Source organism: Chelon labrosus (assembly GCF_963514085.1).
Source record: "Chelon labrosus genome assembly, chromosome: 8".
Classification (NCBI taxonomy): domain Eukaryota; kingdom Metazoa; phylum Chordata; class Actinopteri; order Mugiliformes; family Mugilidae; genus Chelon; species Chelon labrosus.
In genome coordinates this window covers 5,252,624-5,272,497 of record NC_140358.1, presented here as the reverse complement: position 1 = coordinate 5,272,497, position 19,874 = coordinate 5,252,624, and the positions used below count along the sequence as shown (strand labels likewise).

At 40.2% G+C, this 19,874-nt stretch overlaps 2 protein-coding genes across 2 annotated transcripts; both read right to left on the bottom strand.

Moving 5' to 3' along the window:
* Positions 1-7,062: 7,062 nt before the first annotated feature.
* Positions 7,063-14,395, bottom strand: rnf212 (ring finger protein 212). The gene is made up of 12 exons (XM_084549655.1): positions 13,619-14,395; positions 12,953-13,014; positions 12,747-12,821; positions 12,493-12,549; positions 12,173-12,231; positions 12,010-12,069; positions 10,790-10,854; positions 10,011-10,071; positions 8,428-8,470; positions 8,240-8,297; positions 7,617-7,686; positions 7,063-7,374 (listed from the first exon to the last, which is right to left on the bottom strand). Exons 1-12 carry the CDS (start codon positions 13,725-13,727, stop codon positions 7,245-7,247), a joined length of 849 nt encoding a protein of 282 aa, XP_084405781.1. The 5' UTR covers positions 13,728-14,395; the 3' UTR covers positions 7,063-7,244.
* Positions 14,396-14,470: 75 nt separating this feature from the next.
* Positions 14,471-18,227, bottom strand: LOC311492049 (transmembrane emp24 domain-containing protein 11). The gene is made up of 5 exons (XM_084550177.1): positions 18,026-18,227; positions 15,979-16,070; positions 15,468-15,593; positions 15,221-15,367; positions 14,471-14,920 (listed from the first exon to the last, which is right to left on the bottom strand). The coding sequence occupies exons 1-5, from the start codon at positions 18,153-18,155 to the stop codon at positions 14,771-14,773; spliced, it is 645 nt and encodes a 214-aa protein (XP_084406303.1). The 5' UTR covers positions 18,156-18,227; the 3' UTR covers positions 14,471-14,770.
* Positions 18,228-19,874: the final 1,647 nt, after the last annotated feature.

Sequence of the window (19,874 nt, the reverse complement as noted above, 5' to 3'; positions counted from 1 at the left end):
ACATTCAACTGTCCTTTTTTCCTTATCGGAGAGATTAGCCTTTTCCTGCTTTTTTTTCCCCCGTGTGTGAGTTTGATTGTCTTGTAGATTTGGGCAGAGGTAGATGGGGAGGACAGACAAAGGAGGAACAGATAAGGAGAGGCAGGGAGGAGGAGGATGACACAGAGCTGAGCAGCTGACAGATGCGCTGAGCTCACTGCCTCTCTGACCTGATGAGAGGAGATGAGAAAATGGAGAGGAGATCAGTGAAGAGTGTGGAAGTGTCAAATGAGAGGGGAAAGAAATGTGCAGGACGGGAAGGAATGAGAAAACGTCACTGAGGCCTCATTCCCCCGCCTGTCCTATTGGTCTCAACTTTGATTTGTCACTTAAAACCCTCAAATAAAAGTCATTGTTGAACGTTTTATCATTTTTCTTAGATATGTCTTTCAGTTACTTGCTGGAAATTCAATTATCTTCTGTGTATTTTTATTTATCCTTGGTTTACCCAGGCCTCAGTCTGATCAGTCTGATTAAAATCTTTTCCATGAGTATAATATGCAATATATGCAATAAATAAACATAAAATATCAAGTGAAGGATCCTGTTGCACAAAAAACTTTTGTTTTTACTTTTTTTAATCACCAAGTATTTTCCACCATGTGAAGAATTATTTAATGAAAACACATCTTTTCTTCTTTTTTCTTACAGTATTTTGATAACATGTACTGAATTTGATATTTGATATCTTGAAGGGAATTTTCTTTTTACCCTGGACAGGTGGTTGGCTGTGTTTTTATTCAAATTAGAGAGTAGGGCCTTTCTACTCATCAACCCTCAGTCTCTTGGCCCTGGGTATTCTTGGATGTGAGGTGCAGGTGACCCGCCAGATCAAGAGCGCTTTTCATGCAAGATTAATCCCTGATTTATTGTTTCCATTATGTGCATCAACAAAGTGGATTTTTATTAGAGAAATCCCTCACCCAAAATGCAGGCTCTGGTTACAGCTGACCTGTTATCTCCACAGGAGTTTGAGCTCTGTGCAAAAACAAACAAGTTAATGATTAAGAAGGACAAAAAACATCTGGACTGAAAATCCATAAAATGCACCATCATCACTTTATTTATTTATTTAACTGATTATATACAAAAAAAATATATATATATCTTTTTAAGAAAAAGTGGGGATATAAACTCTGAAACATCTGTCCTCATTTTATTGAGTTGATTTGTATTTGTATATATTGTATAGGACATTACACCTGGGATCTTTATTTTTTACGCTTATTTAAGTTCTGTGTGTTTTTGTACAAGACAGCAAAAGTTACCGGAGTCAAACTCCTTGTATGTGCACACATACTTAGCCAATAAAGTTGATTCTGATTCTCATCAGATACAAGATTTCCCTATTTAAATTGTAAAAACACAAAGCTACAAAGCTTCTCTTACATTTTTGTAAGAGAAGGTTTTAACTCAGCTGTGACAAATGGCTCCTACAAATCACAATAGAAATTAAAGGTCAAGGAATGTACAGGAAGGCATTTCTGCTCTGGTGTACGCGTTACTGTTTGTGTGGCTAAACTGAAGGGTCATAATCATGGACGACAATCCTGAGATGTACGGTGAGTCCTTTGTTAGGTAAGGTCACATTCTAGTTTTGCTTTTTTCTACAAATTTCCAGTCAATTACTAGTTACTTTCACAGAATACTATCAATTTGTTATATGATTGTGGTCATTTATTGCTTTGAAGAAACAGAACATTGGCAAAACTATTTAAACAGTTTACAATCAGAAATAATACAGTGTGTCTGAAGATGCCAAATACCAATGGATACCAAAGAGGCAAAAGTCCAACAAATTGCGGTTTTCCAAGTCCAGTTTTCTCTTGGTGTGCTTAGTTTTTGCACACATATTTCTGAGGAAGTATGTGTAGTAAAAGTACTCTTCTCTCTCTCTTTTGCAGCCCCATTCCCTCTGGCCAATATGAACGCTGCATTTTGACATAAACTTGTCTATCGCTGGGATGCATGTCCGGATCTTTATGCCTTGTGGTCTTGAAGGACATTTTGCTTGTTCGTGGAGTGCGGTCTGGTGTGCGGTTGGCTGGTTAAAAGGGTGTGAACTCATGGAGGAGATTCTTGGGCGCTTGAGTCAACAGCAGCTGTGGTTGGTGATGAAGAGAAGCTGTCCAAAGAGCTTTTTACCACCAAATGCCTTTTCAATGTGAAAGGAGCGCTCAGGTGAATGGAGTCAGTGACCATGAAGAGCTCTCTCTCTCACACACAAACACGCACACACCTGGACAAACATCTGTTCCCAGAAACCGGAAAGGTACTGACACACTCACACGGACAAGAGGCTGACACCATTTAGCAATGTGCACATGCAACATCAGCACACAACTTCGCATGAAGGTTTGCACACAGATGCAAAAGCACATTTGCGTGCATTACACACATGCAGGCGCACGCTCACAGATGGGAACAAGACAGACACCTGGCTGGCACCGCCGTTCTGTTTGCATATCTCTCCTTCTCTAATCATCCTCCGCACAGCCATAAAGCCACCGTTAAAACTGGGAAAAGAAAAACACAATAAGGAGGCAACAGGCGGCTTCCATCGTTCTTCCACCCTTCCTCCCTTTCTCCCTCTCTCTGTACCAAATGTTTACCTTCCCCCCGTGAAAAGAGAGAGATGTGGACGGACAGGGTGAGAAAAGAAAGAAATCTGGCCGAGGGGAAGGGAGCCAAGGCCTTTAAAGTCTGCCACAGAGCCGTGACAAAAGCCTCCTAATCTCGGTGTTGTCTTTCGGCCCCTTTTTCTCCCTGCACATCCTGCCAAGTTTGCGTCTGTGTGTGTGTGTAAGCGGCTAAAACAGTGTGTGAGCATGTGTTATCCAAGCAAGTGTGTGCGTGTATTAGTTTGAGAGTGTAGAAAAATGCAAAGGCAATATAGTGTTTGCGTGAAAAGAATTTGTGCGTGATAAGGAAGTAGTGTGGGTCAATGTGTGTGTCTGTGCACACGTGTTTGTGTGTATGAGAGGAAAGGAATCTTTCCACAGTCGTGCTGACATCACTCAGGCATACATGAGGCATTTGGAGGAGGCCCCTTTTCAAAGGCTTGCCTGCCTTCACATGTGGGATGCCTCCGTGTGTGTAGTGAAGAGTATGTGAGCGGTCTAGGTCACCAGTCCTCACCTGTTCCTCTCTGACTCATAAACCGCCCCTATTCAGCTCTCTTCCGCTAAAATGCTATAAAACTGCCTTTGGGCGTGTGTTTGTTTGCGAATGAGCAACAATTCTTCAATCTCCTCCTTTCTCCTCCTACAAAGCGGTAGATGTGAATAGACGTTTGTGTGTGCACTTGAATTACTTATGTTGTAGGGACATAAAAGTCTTCATGTCATAACAATAAGACAGTGGTTAGGGAGCATCCCCAGGAAGTGAACATAAGCCAGTGTAATGTCCTTGGGTTTGATGGAAGCATGGCTGTATGCGTGTGTGCTTTCATGCTGTGTGTGTATGTGACCTCCCGAGTGTCCCCTTCTCATCCTGCCGATCTCTATCTGTGGCAGCTGTGGTCCACAGGCCTTCGCACTCAGCAGAGGAATGCATACTGGAGAAATCATGATATATACAAGGCTGCGATGGACTGTATTGCCATCTTCAGGCTGATAAATTCAAAGTCAAGCCCGATATTTAATCAGTTATATTGCCGCCAGCAAGGACATTTTTCTATTCGTGACATTAAAAATGTCTGATCCTTTGGCAAGCTTCATCTTCCTCTTCAAGGAGACTTCGACATGTGGAGAACAGGAGCCAATAGGCTGCCAAACATCTGATTAGTGGACTGACCATTCTACTTCCTGATCCAAAGACACCATGAATCACAGTACTTGAAGAAAATAAAACTGGACTTGTATTGTTTGTATTTAGAACAATCCTCCCTGCAGAGAAACTTGAGGATTGTGATTAAATGTTTATTACAGACATTTTTATTCCAAGAGACATACAAATTCTATTACACTAGTATAGATTATGTTAAGAGATATCCATCTATTATGTATTACTGCATATCCTCAGGGGCATGGAGCCTATCCCACCTGTCACTGGGGCATTGGCAGGATACACCCTGAACAGGTCGTCAGCCTACCGCAAGGCAAACTTAGGCTGAGGACACACTACAAGTCTTTTTACTAGAAAACGTCTGCGCCAGTCTACACTGGTTGGGGACAGTCGGCATGGGTAGTTAGTACAAAAATTTGTTACTGTGTGAGGGAGTGAAGATGAAGGGAAGTGTGTGAGACCTGACCAGACCTCAGTCACAGTCAATCAAACATGTTTCAAATTTTGGAGCTGTATCTGCACGCAGTCGGGTAGTGTGAACTGATTAGCGACCCAACCGCAAACACGTGTTGCGAGAGCCAGTGAAAAAGGAAGGACGGGATACAGGAAACAGTGTCAGAAGACCACAGAAATGGAGAAGAGATTAATGGAGTTGTTGGTTGCAGTGCATACCACAACTATCACCCTTGTGCATTTGATGCGTTCAGTTGGCTTTAGTTGGTTTGACAAATCATGTAGTGTGTGATCCCTCATCAGGCGCAGTTTTAAAGTGTGTGATCCGTGAGTCCTTCAGTTGTCAGACAAAAATCTGTTGAAGCCAGTCTGTTAGTGTGTACTCCTAGTCCTTTCAAAATCCGCACAGACTGTGAAAGCTGTGTAGAGTGTCCCCAGCCTTAAAGAGACAATCAATTCACTCTCGCATGCACGGCAATTTAGAATCACCAAATGACTTAAAATGCATGAATTTGGTATGTGGTTGAAAGTCAGAGCACCTGCAGAAATCCCACAGCAGTTATATTTTCCTTTTAGGAAAGGTTGCCTTATTTGTCAAAGGTTCATATTTCCAGTACAGAAGCAGAGGTTGACCTGTTGATAGGAACGAATGCACCCAAGATATTGGAACCTTGGGAGGTGGTCAACAGCCGTTAGAATGGCTCATATGGCTCTTGGCTTGGAGATATCATCTGCTGTGGTGAACAGGATTTCAGTATCGAAACTGGAGCTCATGCTAAACAACCAACATAATCATAATTTCAACGATAAAACCTTGGAGGACAAAGAGAAGTCTTGGGAAGACATCAGATTCATGGAAATCATGAACTCCTCAACAACGCAGTACTATCTGAAGATACCCTTTATAAATCTGATGTACTCTTGCCAAACAACTACAAAGTTGTTTGTTAGTATGTTAGGATCCTGAGTTTGCAGAGGAAGCTTGTGCATAATCCACAGTTACATCAGGAATACGCAAGATATCTAAGTGAGGTCACTGGACAGGTCTCCAGTCTATCACAGGGCTAACACAGAGAGACAGACAACCATTCACACTCACACCTACCAATTTAGAGGACGCAGCCAGGGAGGACCCACACAGACACAGGGAGAACAGGCCCCAGGTGTTTAACCTTTTTGCTGTGAGGCATCAGTGCTAACCACCACACCACTGTGCCACCCCAGAGCTACATATATTGTAATGCATCTTTAAATGGATAAACATTTATTTAAAATACCAGGATGTAATTTGCTCAGGTACAGGGTATAACTATACAAATAGACATTTTTAAATAGATCTTTCTTGCGGTGTTTTCTGGCTTTATTTTAAACAATCACATCTTCATTAGTCTTCTTCAGATTCAGATTATACACTTTAGACCAGCACAAAACCATTTTCTGTGGACCTCCGAAAGACAAATAGCTTTAGTGTGAAATCATTTAGTTCATGTCATGTCTTGCCTAGAGGGGATTACACTTAGAGCACCAAAGGTGCAAGACTAAAATACTGAGTGACAAAGTGTGAAATCTGGATCAGATTAAGTGAGAAGCTTCTCTCTCTCTCACACACACACACACTGACACAGAAAATGGAGATAGAGAGGTTGTGAGAGAAAGAGAGAGATAGAGAAGGAGGGGTAGACAAGCTGTGGGAACACGCTGCTGAATAATTACCACTGACATCAGAATAGTTTTCTTTAGCTCTCAGAAGTGGCAGAGCTCATTTGTACAGCCTGAAGCCATGTGGAGGTTTGTGTGTAAGTGTGTGTGAGTGCAAAAGAGAAAGAGAGAGGCTGAGAAGAACAGAACAAGGAATAAATGAAAGACACATATTTATACCGTGTCTAGAATGGTGTGACATTTTGTAAAATTGAGAAAACAACACATAGAACACATCTATTGTTACGATAATTGTGAGAGGTAGAGCACAACAGATTACCTAGTGTTTGCGTGTGCACATGAGAGAGGGATTATTCTGATTTAGACTTCTCCCTGTCAATGTGTGACACCGTGACAGCTTAGTCTGCCCTGGGGAGCCATTTCTCCCTAAGCGGACCTTAAAAAACAGGAAACGACTTAAAACCCCACTGGAGCGCAGAAGAGGATCAGGCCTACTGACTCTGTACTATACACTTCACACACACACACACATACAAACAAGTAAGTGCCTGAATATAGCGTGAGCAGGACCAGAACACACACACACAGTCACACCTGAGCCCTCTTGAAAAGACACCATTCACCACCCTGACAACCGGGGACAATAGAGGCAAAAGCGCAGGTCTACAAAGAGGGAATCGACCTGTCTGAACACATCAGGCGTCCTCAGCTCACGCTTCACCACATGAGCTGCGATGACTTCAAGTGATATCATGTTCCTATATGGATACACTTTGCTTTGCCTTCACTTGCAGCTGTTTTCTAACAGGTTTGAGGGTGAAGTCACAAGTCATGTTATTGAAGATGTATCCAACAGGCCAGGACTGTAGAAACCTCTGTTAAGGGTAGCCAACTATACTGATGGAAAATATTTTTCTTGATTAGGTCTTATCTTGTAGAATCCAGTCAAGTGAGGTATTCTTTCGTGAACAACATAATCCCAGTTTATCTTTGTAAATGGAACAGGTGCTGGTGCAGCCTCACATCGGCACATTGTGCCTTTGGCTAAAAGCTTGTAATGTTTTGTGGGTTGAAGTTTCTCTGTTGGATTACTGAAAGCAATTCTTATGACCTTTAAATACATACCAGTTACCAATGTAGAAACAGTGAGGCAGAATTCATCGGGATATCTGCAGTACAGTGGCAGGTAAACCTGAGACATTTCAAGTCAAGCTAAAAGCGTTTATTGTACTCGTACATCCAGGGTGGTCAAACCAGCAAACAAACTGACACACATACATACTTATGAGGAAGTTCGTGTGTGTACTTTAAGGAGGAGAGCAGGCCAGGGAGGATGTTGGGTATCTGAAGGAGGATGGAGTTCTGAAGATGGGGGACTTCCATCCAGATATATGGCCGTATGATAAATCCGGGGTCAAAGGTGATCCTTGATAACGACTGAAAGAAAGAGAGAGAGAGGAGAGGAAAACTATTACTCCTGATGCACAGCTGTCTAAAGGTTTCGCCTCAACTGAAAATAACACACCGGATAATGCACATAATTATATTATTATTATATATACTATGCACAAATCAAATTAAACTGACAATCAAAGCAAATATTGTAAATGTGAAACAGGTGACAGCTAGGATATTCATCTGTTGTTATTTTGATGCATATAATAAATTCAATTTGTCACCTGACTGTGGCCAAGCGTGCTGAGTGGTTGGCTGACAAGCTTTGGTGGGACAACGTGCGAGGGATGGTGCCTAAAACATGACACCAGATGAAACAATGGTTAGTCCTTAACACAGACAACACAGGTAAACAGTGATTACAGAAAAAGATTTTTCAAGATCATTATAGGCTTATGTGTCTCTTCTTCCATCGCATTAGCTGACAGCAAGTTTCATTTTGGAAAACCTTCCAGGAAGACAGAATAAATAAGTGGGAATTATTTTCAAAAGTAACAACACACAAATACACACAGAAGTTGCTATGAAACAGGGCATAACACCTACGGCATGTAACCTCTGCTGCAGTGAGCTCTACAACAAATGGTAAATGTCATTGTGGTTGGCAGTAATAGGGCTGTCACCTCATTTATTCCCCACAACCTTTGTCAAATCCCTTTAGGGAATGATTAGTGACAAAACCCCCTAATTTTGTTTTATCTTATTTAGCGCAATTTGTGTGATTTTCCAAAGAGCTTCTCATGCGATATAAACAAGCAGAATCCACGTCGTTTCCACCAGTCTCCACAGTCGCAGTCAATCTGTGACACAGATACTTCTTTTTGTCAATTTTTGGAGAAGTACATACTCATTCGTCTTGTGTCTTGTGAAGGACTGATAGATGTCACTCTGCAGGCAGGGTTAGGCTGAAATCCACAGATACACAGAGAAATGACATTTTAGTTCCTTATTTTCTAGGTACTTTACTCAGGTTGTTGTACAATCTCGACAGAACACACCCATAGCAAAGATCGTGTGTAAAATGATGAAACTCACTTTTCTGAACAGACTCCTTTCATCCACGTTCATGTTTTCATTGCTGCCAGACAGGAAAGCACACTTCATTAGTTCTGTTGGATTCAGTTGGCTGAACACTGGAGTGGTTCCTAAACGTTTTGTTTTTTTCTTTAACCAAGCCATATGTCTAAGCAAAAGGAACACTTATGAAACACTGACATTGTCCTCTTAAGGAGAACACAGAGTCGTACTTTTAATTTATTAACCACTTTAGTGAAAGCAAATTTCTAATATGTCTGTGAAGATTCTCAGTTATCCAGGACATGATATGTGTAAATATAGTTCTTAAAGAATGGCTTCTCTAGTTATAAATGACTGGTGGGGATTTAAGATTTTATTCTGAAACATTTGTTGGTGGTACCCACCTGAAACTCATATGACTAAAGAAGACTTCAGCCATGTTCCACAGCAGCTTTGCAGGGCAGATATCAGTGAATAAACTGCCACTTTTACATAGAAATGGAAATGACCCCGCACCAAATGGGGTTAATATCTACTGTCTATTCTAAGTTCTTCGTAGTGCCTCACCCTCACCACCACCTTCCACAGTCACTGTTGCAGTCGCTTGTAGCCATCACTTCAGCTCAGGTGAGTGGACAGCTGAGGAGGTTACATACCAGCAAAGCTCACGGCCAAGATGGAGTGCTCCCACAGTTACTCAGGTCTTGTGCTTCTGAGCTGGGGGGGGGGGGGGCCTTCAGCATGTATTTAACTAAAGCCTACACCTTAGGAGGGTCCCCCTGCAGTGGAAGACATCCTGCATCATCCCTGTCCCCGAGAAGTTACACCGGACTTAGATGAATGACTACAGACTGATCCCCCTGACAACCAGTATTGTGAAGACCATGGAGCGACTGCTACTCCATCACATCAGGCCCCATGTCTAGAACACTAGACCTGGGGCACTCTAGACCCACTGCAGTTTGCGAACCAGGAAAAGGTGGGGGTGGAGGACGCCATCCTCTAACTGTTCCATCGGACTCTTTCACATTTGGACAAGGGGAATGCTGCTGTGAGGACCATGTTTTTTTACTTTTCCAGCGCATTCAACACCATCTAGCCCCTGCTGAGAGACAAGCTAATAGAGATGGGAGTGGACTCACAACTCACTTCCTGTGTGATGAGGCTACTGGACACCGAATTTCCCTCAGGATAAATAAATTGTCAATCTATCTATCTATCTAGAAGAGTCTCAGTGGATAACATGACATTTGAACTATTAAATTCAGGCACCCAGTCAATCCTGTTTCAGCGGTGTTGAGGAAACCCAGTAGGGATTCCTGTCTAAACCAAAGCAAAGACTGGCTTATTCAGGTGCGTGTGTGTGGATAGCCACAGGGCAGGGCAAATCTATACAGCAGCTAAAGCTAACATAAGACATCAAGGCTGAACCCAGGATATAACTTGTTTGCACTGAGAAATACCTCCTACCTCTGAGGTCTGAGGTACAGTGAGAAACAATAGGGAGCAAAGAAAACAGAACATGAGTTGAGGGGGAAGCAAGTGCAAATCAAAGAGGACAGGGAATAATGACATGAAGAGAGAAAGTGAACAATACTCACATATTAGTGGCTGAGGAGTGTCTCGAGAGGAAAGCAAGGGAGTTATATGGGATCTGTAGGACTTGAAAAGAACAAGAAACAGCAATTAAAATAGATAAAGAGGTATCAGTGGATATGCCGCCAATGCATACATGCTATGCAAAGGCATAATTGGACCAGGTATACAAGAGTCTCTGATCTTTCTAAAGGGGGTTGTTAGCTTTCCCTTTTATCTGCAGCCAGCTTTGTTAAAGAGGACATTATAATTCTTGATAGGTCGGCCTCAAAAAATGGAACAATGCTTAATGTTAAACCCTGATACATAATATTTCGGGGATGCAGACTTTTTGTGTTCAGAGCAGCAGAAGTCCAGTCTTTACTACAAGCTGCAAGACACATGTTATTATCTTTGAGCACCAGTCTACGTTATTACAATCTTAAATTATGGATTTACAAAATAACGCAACATTACAGCACATTTACATACATTGCCTGTTCCTCATCCACATGAATGTGAATGAATGTTCTAGATGATATTATATAACACTTAGAACAACATTTATAAAGTGTGTAGAACAGCCCTGCTTTTAGTGTTATGCAATATAACATGTTGTCTAAAATTAATATTAATATTTATCATCCTCAGATGGGACCACTGCACTGATGGCAGCAGTAAACAGACATACTCAGGGGTATACTATCTCACATTCCACACATGAGAAAAACAAGAGAACAAGAAAAACATCAAGAACTGGAACATAGACTTTAATAGAATAATCTTTCCAAAGTTATCTGTTTACCAGGTTTATGTCCATGTGGCATATGGGAGCTGTGGCCGATATGGGACGCAGATGAAGGTTTGGCGCTGCATGAAAAGAATAAAAGATAAGGTAAACCAACAAAACAAGAAATGCTTGTAGCAGTATAGCTGTTGATTGTCATCCTATAATGAGGGTGATCAAGGACCTTTCACCTTTTTTTCCCAGTACATGTACTTTTTCAGAGCATATAAAATGATTTTTCTTCAGTATTGATAAAAGATAGGTGTAGATCTGCATGAATGTAAATGGAAATATTTGTTGAAATGACTCTTCAGATCGATCACTTTCATACATTGCTTTCACCTATATAGTTAAATACATCGATCAGGCATAACATTATGACCACCTGCCTAATATTGTGTAGGTCTCCCTTGTACCTCCAGATCAGTTGTGACTCATCAGAAAATGGACATGTGTCTTGTGGCAACAGAATGTTGTTAGTGGGTCCTATGGGTTGAGGGGAGGGGCCTCTGTGGATCATCCCACAGATACTTGATCAGTTTGGGATCTAGTGAATTTGGAGGCCAGGTCAACACCTTGTGCTGTTTCTCATGTTTTTTTAGTTGTTCCTAAAGCGTTTTTGTGTGTGTGTCTGTGTGAGGCTGCATCCTGCTGGGGATGGCTGCTGCTATCAAGGAGTGTCATTGCAGTGGAGTGGGGGTGCTTGGTCTGGTCTAGGTGGGTGGTACATGTCTCCACATGAATGCCAGGTCCAAAAGTTTCCCAGCAGAACACTGAATTGTCATAAGATGTTATTTACTTCTCCTGTCAGTGGTTTTAATGTTGTGGCTGATGGGTGTAGATCACTGTTCTAGCATTTTTAAGACCTGCCCCTTTACGTTCATGCAGTCCGGGTTATAATAGTCCAGGAGTGACACCTAGTGAGCAGTATGGTTTAACAGCCACTTGGTTGTAAGTGCCTTGATATGCTGCCAGGTGTCGCCAAAAAACAAAGAACATACCAGCATGTGTTTAACTTCCTCCACAGATCTTTATATAGTCTTTTTCTTGACCAGCTGACATTTTAAACTAAAGTGTAAATAATAAAAAAATGCCAAATAACCTTTAGAGGATGGCAAATTAAAATAAAACATTAGACAATGTAGTGCAGCTTGTGAAAATATTAAAAGATTGTCTAATTACCAGCATAATGTTTGCTGAAGTAGTTAAATATAACAGACATGTTTTGAGTTCAGTACCTCTGATGCTGAAGAGAGTTTTCCAGCTTAGTAATATAGGCGGTCTGTTCATTCAGCTTTCTTTAATAAAGAAAAAAGAAACAAGAAAAAAGAAACATTTGCAACTTTTCATAACATTTCATCTTAGAAATATGTATGGCGATGTATTATAAATGTATCTTACTTCATCATCTGCTGCATTTCTTGCTTCATCTTGACTAATACCTCCTCTTGCTTCTCATTCTGTAAATTTAAAAATATCTAGTGATGGTGTAGTGATACTATTGTACAACAGCTGCGAATAAATTATCAGTAGGACTTAGGTCTAGTCAGAAACAAATTAAATTCCATTCACTTTAGCATCTTTTGTGGGTTACAGATTGCAGTCAGATAAATTGTTTATGTTGCAAAATATATTTAGCAATGCCTCTGAAACTCAATCAAGTTCATTAGACAATGAAAACAAATGCACTGAAAATAATGGCACACATAAATTCACCTCACCCTTTGCTGGTAGTAAGTCAGCAGCCTCTTCTGATGTCTTGTCTGGAACGCTATAACCTGACGACAGGGAGAAAACAGGGATACATGTGTGAAGCCTGAACCATTATTTACAGTAAAATATATCTACATCAACAACAGCTTTTAGAGAAAAACTGCTTTAACAGACATATATAGCTTTAAACATATTTCATTTAAATACACAGAACTTTTTTTAATACTTTATGTGAACACGTGAAGCAAGAAAATGACTAAACCTTGCTGATTTCTGTCAAGTATTTGCTTGCCACGAGGTTGATGTCAGAGAACATGCCCTTCACATCAGAGCTGCTCTGAAACAGACATTTGACATAACTGTAATGACAATAGCATTTAAAAAAGAAATTAGTATATATAATGTTATAAAGAGCAAAGTAACACCACTCAGAAATCCATGCAGGGGCGTTATTTATTGAGAACTTACTTTGTCAGAGAGTGGCAACACTTGGCATTTGGCACTGCATATTAAACACTCGCCTTGCTTGCCTGAAAGATTGTAATAATAAAACAGAAAGTCTGTGTTCATACTAAATACGAGATATGCTGAGCCTGAATCCAGTGCATGAGCTGCAAGTGCTTCTGCCTGGGAGAACAAAAATGTATTAATTGTCTGGGTCTGACCCAGGGAGTCAGAGCAAATTAGACAAAGTATGACTGAGATTAGACCCATTCAGATCACACTAGTGGCTTTTAATTAAGATAAATGGTTCCCAAAAGTGGGTTCAGGGGACTGTTGAATGGTGTAATTCCACTCTTGTTTCAATTGAGAGTGTGTCAAGAAGCATTGGGTGACATATCATGCCTGGATTTTGATCTCTCTTGTGTAATATAGCAGAGTGTCTTTTGAGAGGCCTTAGACATGAGAAGGTTTAGGTTAAATTTGCTACCTGCATACCAGCTGTTCAACAGAACAATCCGCTCTGCAATATCGTTTTAGGGCCAACAGATGTTCCTGTCTAATTACATTTTCACCTTGCTTTTGCAACAGGCACAACTAAAATAACTGGGTACTTGAATCTATCCAAATGTACGCGGTGATGTAAATGTTGTGATTGTTTTGACACTGTTTGTTGCAAAAGCGCTTACCTACCTTTCTGATAACAGACACTGCAAATGATATGCCCACAGCTTGTGACAGCCAGTTTGCGGTCAGCACTGGGAGAAAGGAAGCAGGAGTTGCAGCAGACCCAGAAAGACATTTGTAGACCTGCAAAATGGGATTTATTTAGCTAACTTCCTTTGCTAACGATGCTACATTGACGAGTAATGATACGGTTAGCATTAGCAAAGTAGCATTACAGCTATCCCACACATTGGCTGAATAGTTTCAATGGATAGTTTATGTGTCTCTTGAAATGGATAATATAAGCCAGGTCACATTAAACAGATGTACTACCTGTGGTTACCTGTCGGTGAAGCTAATGGTAATTCAGCTTAGCCGTACGTTAGCTAAATAACGGATCTAAGCGAACCGAGGTTTGATTAGAATTATTAACAGTGTCTTTATTAATGTCAACTAGGCATCAAAACATAACGTTACCTTTTGTTACTGGTTGTGTTCAGTTAATGGTGAAACGTGCTGCCGAAACTATCAGTCTACATATGAGATATTTGTTGTAAAAGATATCCATTAACAGCGACAGTTATTATTTTTTTCAGTTGCTAACTACCGTAACAAGACTAGCTAATTTTAGCTACTTGTTTAGCTTATCTCTCTTGGACGAAGTATGTCAGCGGACCGTTTTCACATTGAAACACTTGAACAAGGTAAGTTATGAACAGTATATTACCATTTAAAATTAGAAATAATAACAAAAAATCTAGTGTAAAGTTTTATTTTTGTTAACTTAGCTAGCTTTGTTAACCCATTAAGTTAGGTGCCAAAACTATAATTGTCATAATATTTAAGACAAAATATACAATAATATTTAGAAGTATGTGTTGACATCACACTAACCATTTGAAGTCAAGCCTTATGCATTGTTATATGCTGAGAGAGCAACAGAAAAGGACAACAAACTTGTAAAATAGTAGCTCTGGCAACACAGAGAACATTTGTCACATCTTTACACTTCCGCATTAATGTAACCATACATAGTGTACATCATGTCCATCTCACCATCTTTTAATTTGTCAGTATTTATAGGCCTGAACAGAAAATACAGTGGTACAAGTGAGGGTTGAACATGCAAACAGTCAACAGTACAGGTGCGGCCTCCACAGGTCAGGTTAGAGGTCATCATCAGACCAGTTTCTTGGCAACGAAGAAGTCTTTAAGTCGTTTCATCTGCCAGAAACCGACCGACAGCAGAATGAAGGTCTGCACCACAGCCCACCACAACACTTTGCTGTTGGCGTCCTCGCTCATCTGACGAAACGTCTCCTCCTTCTCCTGAATGACAGTAGCGGGGGAAATAAAAAGATTAAGACAGACATGAAATCATGCTTTCAGAGAAGTGCCATTCTCCATGAGAGATGGTCCATTTCCACATGGTTACTATTCAGTAATATTATAAGAGATGGGATGTTGCATGAATTCATTTTACTTGTGAAAATGAATGGTAATCTGTTTTAGTGGTAGCGTGGTAAAAAGTTGAAGGGAGATGCTTGAAGAGACTTGCCTTGAACATTCATGGACTTTTCTCTGATCCTTAATGCTTAATCATATCATGGGATTTCAGTTCTTATTTACCCTCTGGAACTCCTGCTGTCTGCCGATGTACATTATGTGACCTATGAGTTGATTCAGACTTCTCTCCAGAGTCTCCATGTTGTCTTTGGTCCTCTCAACACTATGGTCAATCGGGTGGTCTCCCATCTGAACATCCAAATGTAGCTTCTGCAGAACAAAATTGGGGATTTTAATTTTTTTTGTTAAAATCACCATCAAATTGTCAATACTGCACTATAAATTTCCTCTTTGTTTCCACAGCTCTTACCAGCTTTTCACCAGCAAAGACAGAAAACCTTGTGGAGTTTGTTTGGAAGCACAGGTAGTGCTGACCAGAGGCATGAGCTGTGAAGGTAAATTTACCAATTTTTCCATAGCGTTTGGACATCACAATCTAAAGAGCAGGAAAGACAATGTTAGGCTAAAATTTTCATGGGTTTTGCTCCTCTTGGTTGGTTTTGTGTGGTCAAACACGAGTGCTGTAAGAAAATGAGTCAAGCATAGCTCGTGAATTTTCACATTGATGTCTATTCAGTTTTAACCTTTCTAAATGTTTTGAAAATAACATCTGAAAAGGTATTTTAATGCTGCGACCACATCATTGGGCAAAATGATAAATGACATTCTGTGAGACAATAGTATTAAAGCTAAGCTTTGTGCTGTAATTTGTTCTCACTGAATGATCTGGATGCATGAACCAGCCAAGACATGTTTGATTTTACCATCACACACTTCCTTGACCCTGTTTTGGTGAAAAACCGCTTTTGTGACTTCAGTACCTCATGGTTCAGATCCCTTACAGTCACAGTGACGCCAAAGTGAGGACTGTGGCTTAACGTCTTCATATCCCAAGGCTGCAGCAAAAAATAACCTAAAGGTAAAAAACACTCACACATGAGTACAAAGACACACACACAGTAGTTGCCGAGGCCAATACCAAACATTTGCAATAAGGACAGGTCATAAAATATTTGGCTTAACAACATGATTCATAACATTCAATATTTCAACATATGATAGCATTTAGTATATATATATATATATATATATACACACACACACACACACACACACACACACTGTTGAGAGAGAGAGAAAAATTTGTTAGTTTCTCTTTTACATTGTCTGTCTTTTGTCAAGAAGTCTCTACTCAGTGGGTGTAATGGAAAGTGTGCAAATGTGTATAAACCCATAAAAGGATTTTATGGGTTTTGTTGAAGTCAGTACATACTGTTATGAAAGTGCATACAATATTACTGTGAAATTTACATTTCACATGGTGACTTACACTACCGGTCAAAAGTTGTAGAACGCCTTAGAATATTTCTTTTTTTTATATATTGAAATTTATGCAGGGCGGCACAGTGGTGAGGTGGTTAGCACTGATGCCTCACAGTGAGAAGGTCCCGGGTTCGAATCCATGGGCCGACTGGGCCTTTCTGTGTGGAGTTTACATGTTCTCCCTGTGTCTGTGTGGGTTCTCTCCGGGTACTCCGACTTCCTCCCATCGTCCAAAGACATGCTTGTTAGGTTGATTGGTGATTCTAAATTGGCCGTAGGTGTGCATGTGAGTGTGAATGGTTATCTGTCTCTCTGTGTTAGCCCTGCGATAGACTGGCGACCTGTCCAGGGTGTACCCTGCCTTTCGCCCAATGACAGCTGGGATAGGCTCCAGCAGACCCCGCAGTTACAGAAGATGACTGAATGAATGAATGAAATTTATGCAGTCTCATTTTACTCTGAAATGAAAGCATAGAACAAACAGCTGAAGTTCAAAAAAAATAAAAATCATGGAGTCAATTTATAAAGCAAAACGTAATTAAACTTTTGACTCATCAAAGTAGCCACCTTTAGCAGATATAACATGTGAATACATTTGTGGCATTCTTTCTCAAATGGAAATCAAATATTTTTCTGAAAGTTTTTCACAATTCTGTTGCAGAAGTTCCCATAAATGTTTGGCACTTGTAGGGTGCCTTGCTTTCACTTATCTGTCCAGTTTACCAGTTCACCATCTTTTTTCCTAAGGTAGTTCTGGCATAGCTTGGACTTATGTTTAGGGTCATTATCTTGCTGTAGGATGAAGCCCTGACTAGCTAGGCGCATATGAGAGGGTACTACACGATGCTGCATAATGCTGTGGTAGCTGTTTTGGTTCAGTGCTCCTGTCACTCTGTACAAGTCACCGACCCTGGATCCAGCAGAACAGCCCCAGACCATCACGTTTCCTCCTCCACATTTGACAGTTGTTGTCACACACTGAGGAACCATCCTTTTGCCTACTCGACACCGTACAAAAATCCTGCATGATGAACACCTTCTTCCAATCTTCAGTAGTCCATTTGTGCATCATGGCCCAGGCAAGCCTTTTTCTTATTCTGACGTCTTAGCAATGGCTTTCTTGCTGCAACTTGACCTGCCAAACCTGCAACTTGAAGTCTTCTCTTTACAGGTAACACTGTTTCTTGACGTTTTTAAAGCAACACCCTATATTGTACAATACAATACTGAACTGGGGGTTGGAAGTATTCAAGAAAAGTTGGGACACATGTAGGAACTGGTAGCACCAACTTATAAGACTTTTTCAGCTGCAAAACAGCTTTTGCAGCGTTAACCCATTTCTTGTTCCCGAAAAAGGCCTTTTTGTATGATTCTGAAATGTATTTCAGTAAAATAATGTAAAAATTGGAGTGTTCTAAAACTTTTGACCGGTAGTGTAATTAGATAATAATAGTTAAATGCACTCTCTAAACTAATTCCACATTTACTATTGCAGTTCAGAACATGAAGGACACTGATGGGTACTGGACCTTCTCCATGACTCACCTGTCACCAGCGTGTCTTCAGGAATCTCCTCAATGATGCATTTTTCCTCCTGTTCTCCAAGATCAAAATACATGGCTGCTGCCAGCATCAGGTAACACTGAAGGAGGAAACTAGTGCCTCGCAAACCCATTTTTAAGTTAACAGTGAGCAATTAGAGTAGAATATAGTTGGCAGTGACCAAATGTATATCCTGTAGTTCCTGTAGACTTTTCTGAAAATTAGCAAGTCTTTAATCGACTAACACCTATGTCCCATGGTATATATTTAGAGTCAAAGGCTAAAAGGGAGAGACAGTTTGAGTGTGAGAAACTCACAGGTGCCACTTTGTTTGACAAGACATTGTGGCTGTTTGTAACTGGTTAACCTGGGAACCAATAGCAAAGCTGCCAAGGTAAGTGTGTACTAGCAGTCTCTCCTTTTTAGAATATATTATATCTGGCTTTAATGTGGAAGTGATAGGCACCATGTGCTTTGGAACTCATTCTTGACATATCATGAAAAATGGCTTCAGATTTTTAAGGTTCTGTTGGGTAATGGTATTAAATATGTTATCACTGCAGTAGTTTTGTTCCACCAAATGCCTGCTCTGCATTAGTTAAATCAAAACTGACAGATATTAAACTCATCTCCAAGAACAAGTAACAAATCAAAGAAAGTGTTTATTCACATGGATTGTCCTTTATGGTATTATAGGATGATAATATACATGAGCACACTGCACAATATGACATATTGAGTGATGCTTAATCGTCTCTGCGCCGCAGTGTAATTGAGTGGGAAATGTAATTCAAACCATCACATACGATATTTATATATATGCCATATGTTCACCTTGATGAGGTCACTTACAAAGTAAACTCCCACACACAGCATAAGCCCTCCTCATGTTTAGCATCTGCAAAAGCTGTCGTCCCTGAAAGTAAGTAGAGAATCAGATTCGCTTTTCCTCCTACACTACAAAGCGGTATGAGTCCTAAATCAGTGTGTATCATAACTTTCATTAAAATGGTAACTTTATCTTTAAAGGACCACACATTTATATAGTTTCTGCAAAATTCTGTCTAATTTCAGATTTCAGAATTTTTCTTGTAGAATTGTGAAAACCTTTTAATTTCTTGGAAGAGCTTTGTGTTTACCTTGAAAATTCCTAGAAATATTGGAATGTATGAAAAAATAATCACATGCTGAGTATACAAAATAAATTCTTCAATGAATAGTACCCTATACTGGACTCTTTACACTTAGCTTTCATACGTATTTAATGAAACTACAGTTAGGAAATGTCAGAATCTGCTCCTGTTCCTCCCAAGTGATTTTCCTCTGCCTTGTTACTCGGAACGGAAAGACGTCCCTCCTGTCTTCTGCCTTTAATCTGTTGTTTGGTTTGCTTAGGGGAAGTGAGCTTATCATTTGTGGGTACTTGTGTACTCTAATATCATCTACTTAAAATTGTGTTGTCTTCAAAACCCTTTTTGAACACTGGGTCAGTTTCATTGTTTTGCTTTGTAATTTGCTCATTAGTTGAGAATTATGATTCACAGTCTGTATGTGCGCCAATGGATATCATAGCTCTTAAGCTCCAGCCTGTAATCTCCGGTGAACTCTTTTAAATAGTTGAGAAGCACCTTTATTAATTTTATGCCCAACACTTCATCGAGGTGAATCCCATCCAAAACTGGGACATAAATGCAGGTGACCCAGTTTTATATATATATATATATATATATATTTATATGTATATATAATCAATTTGATCCTTCAGGACTAATCACTAATTACCAATGGTAATATTAGCTTGGGAGACCAAATGTGTGGGTCTGATTTAGAGATGATACACAGCACTGTAACT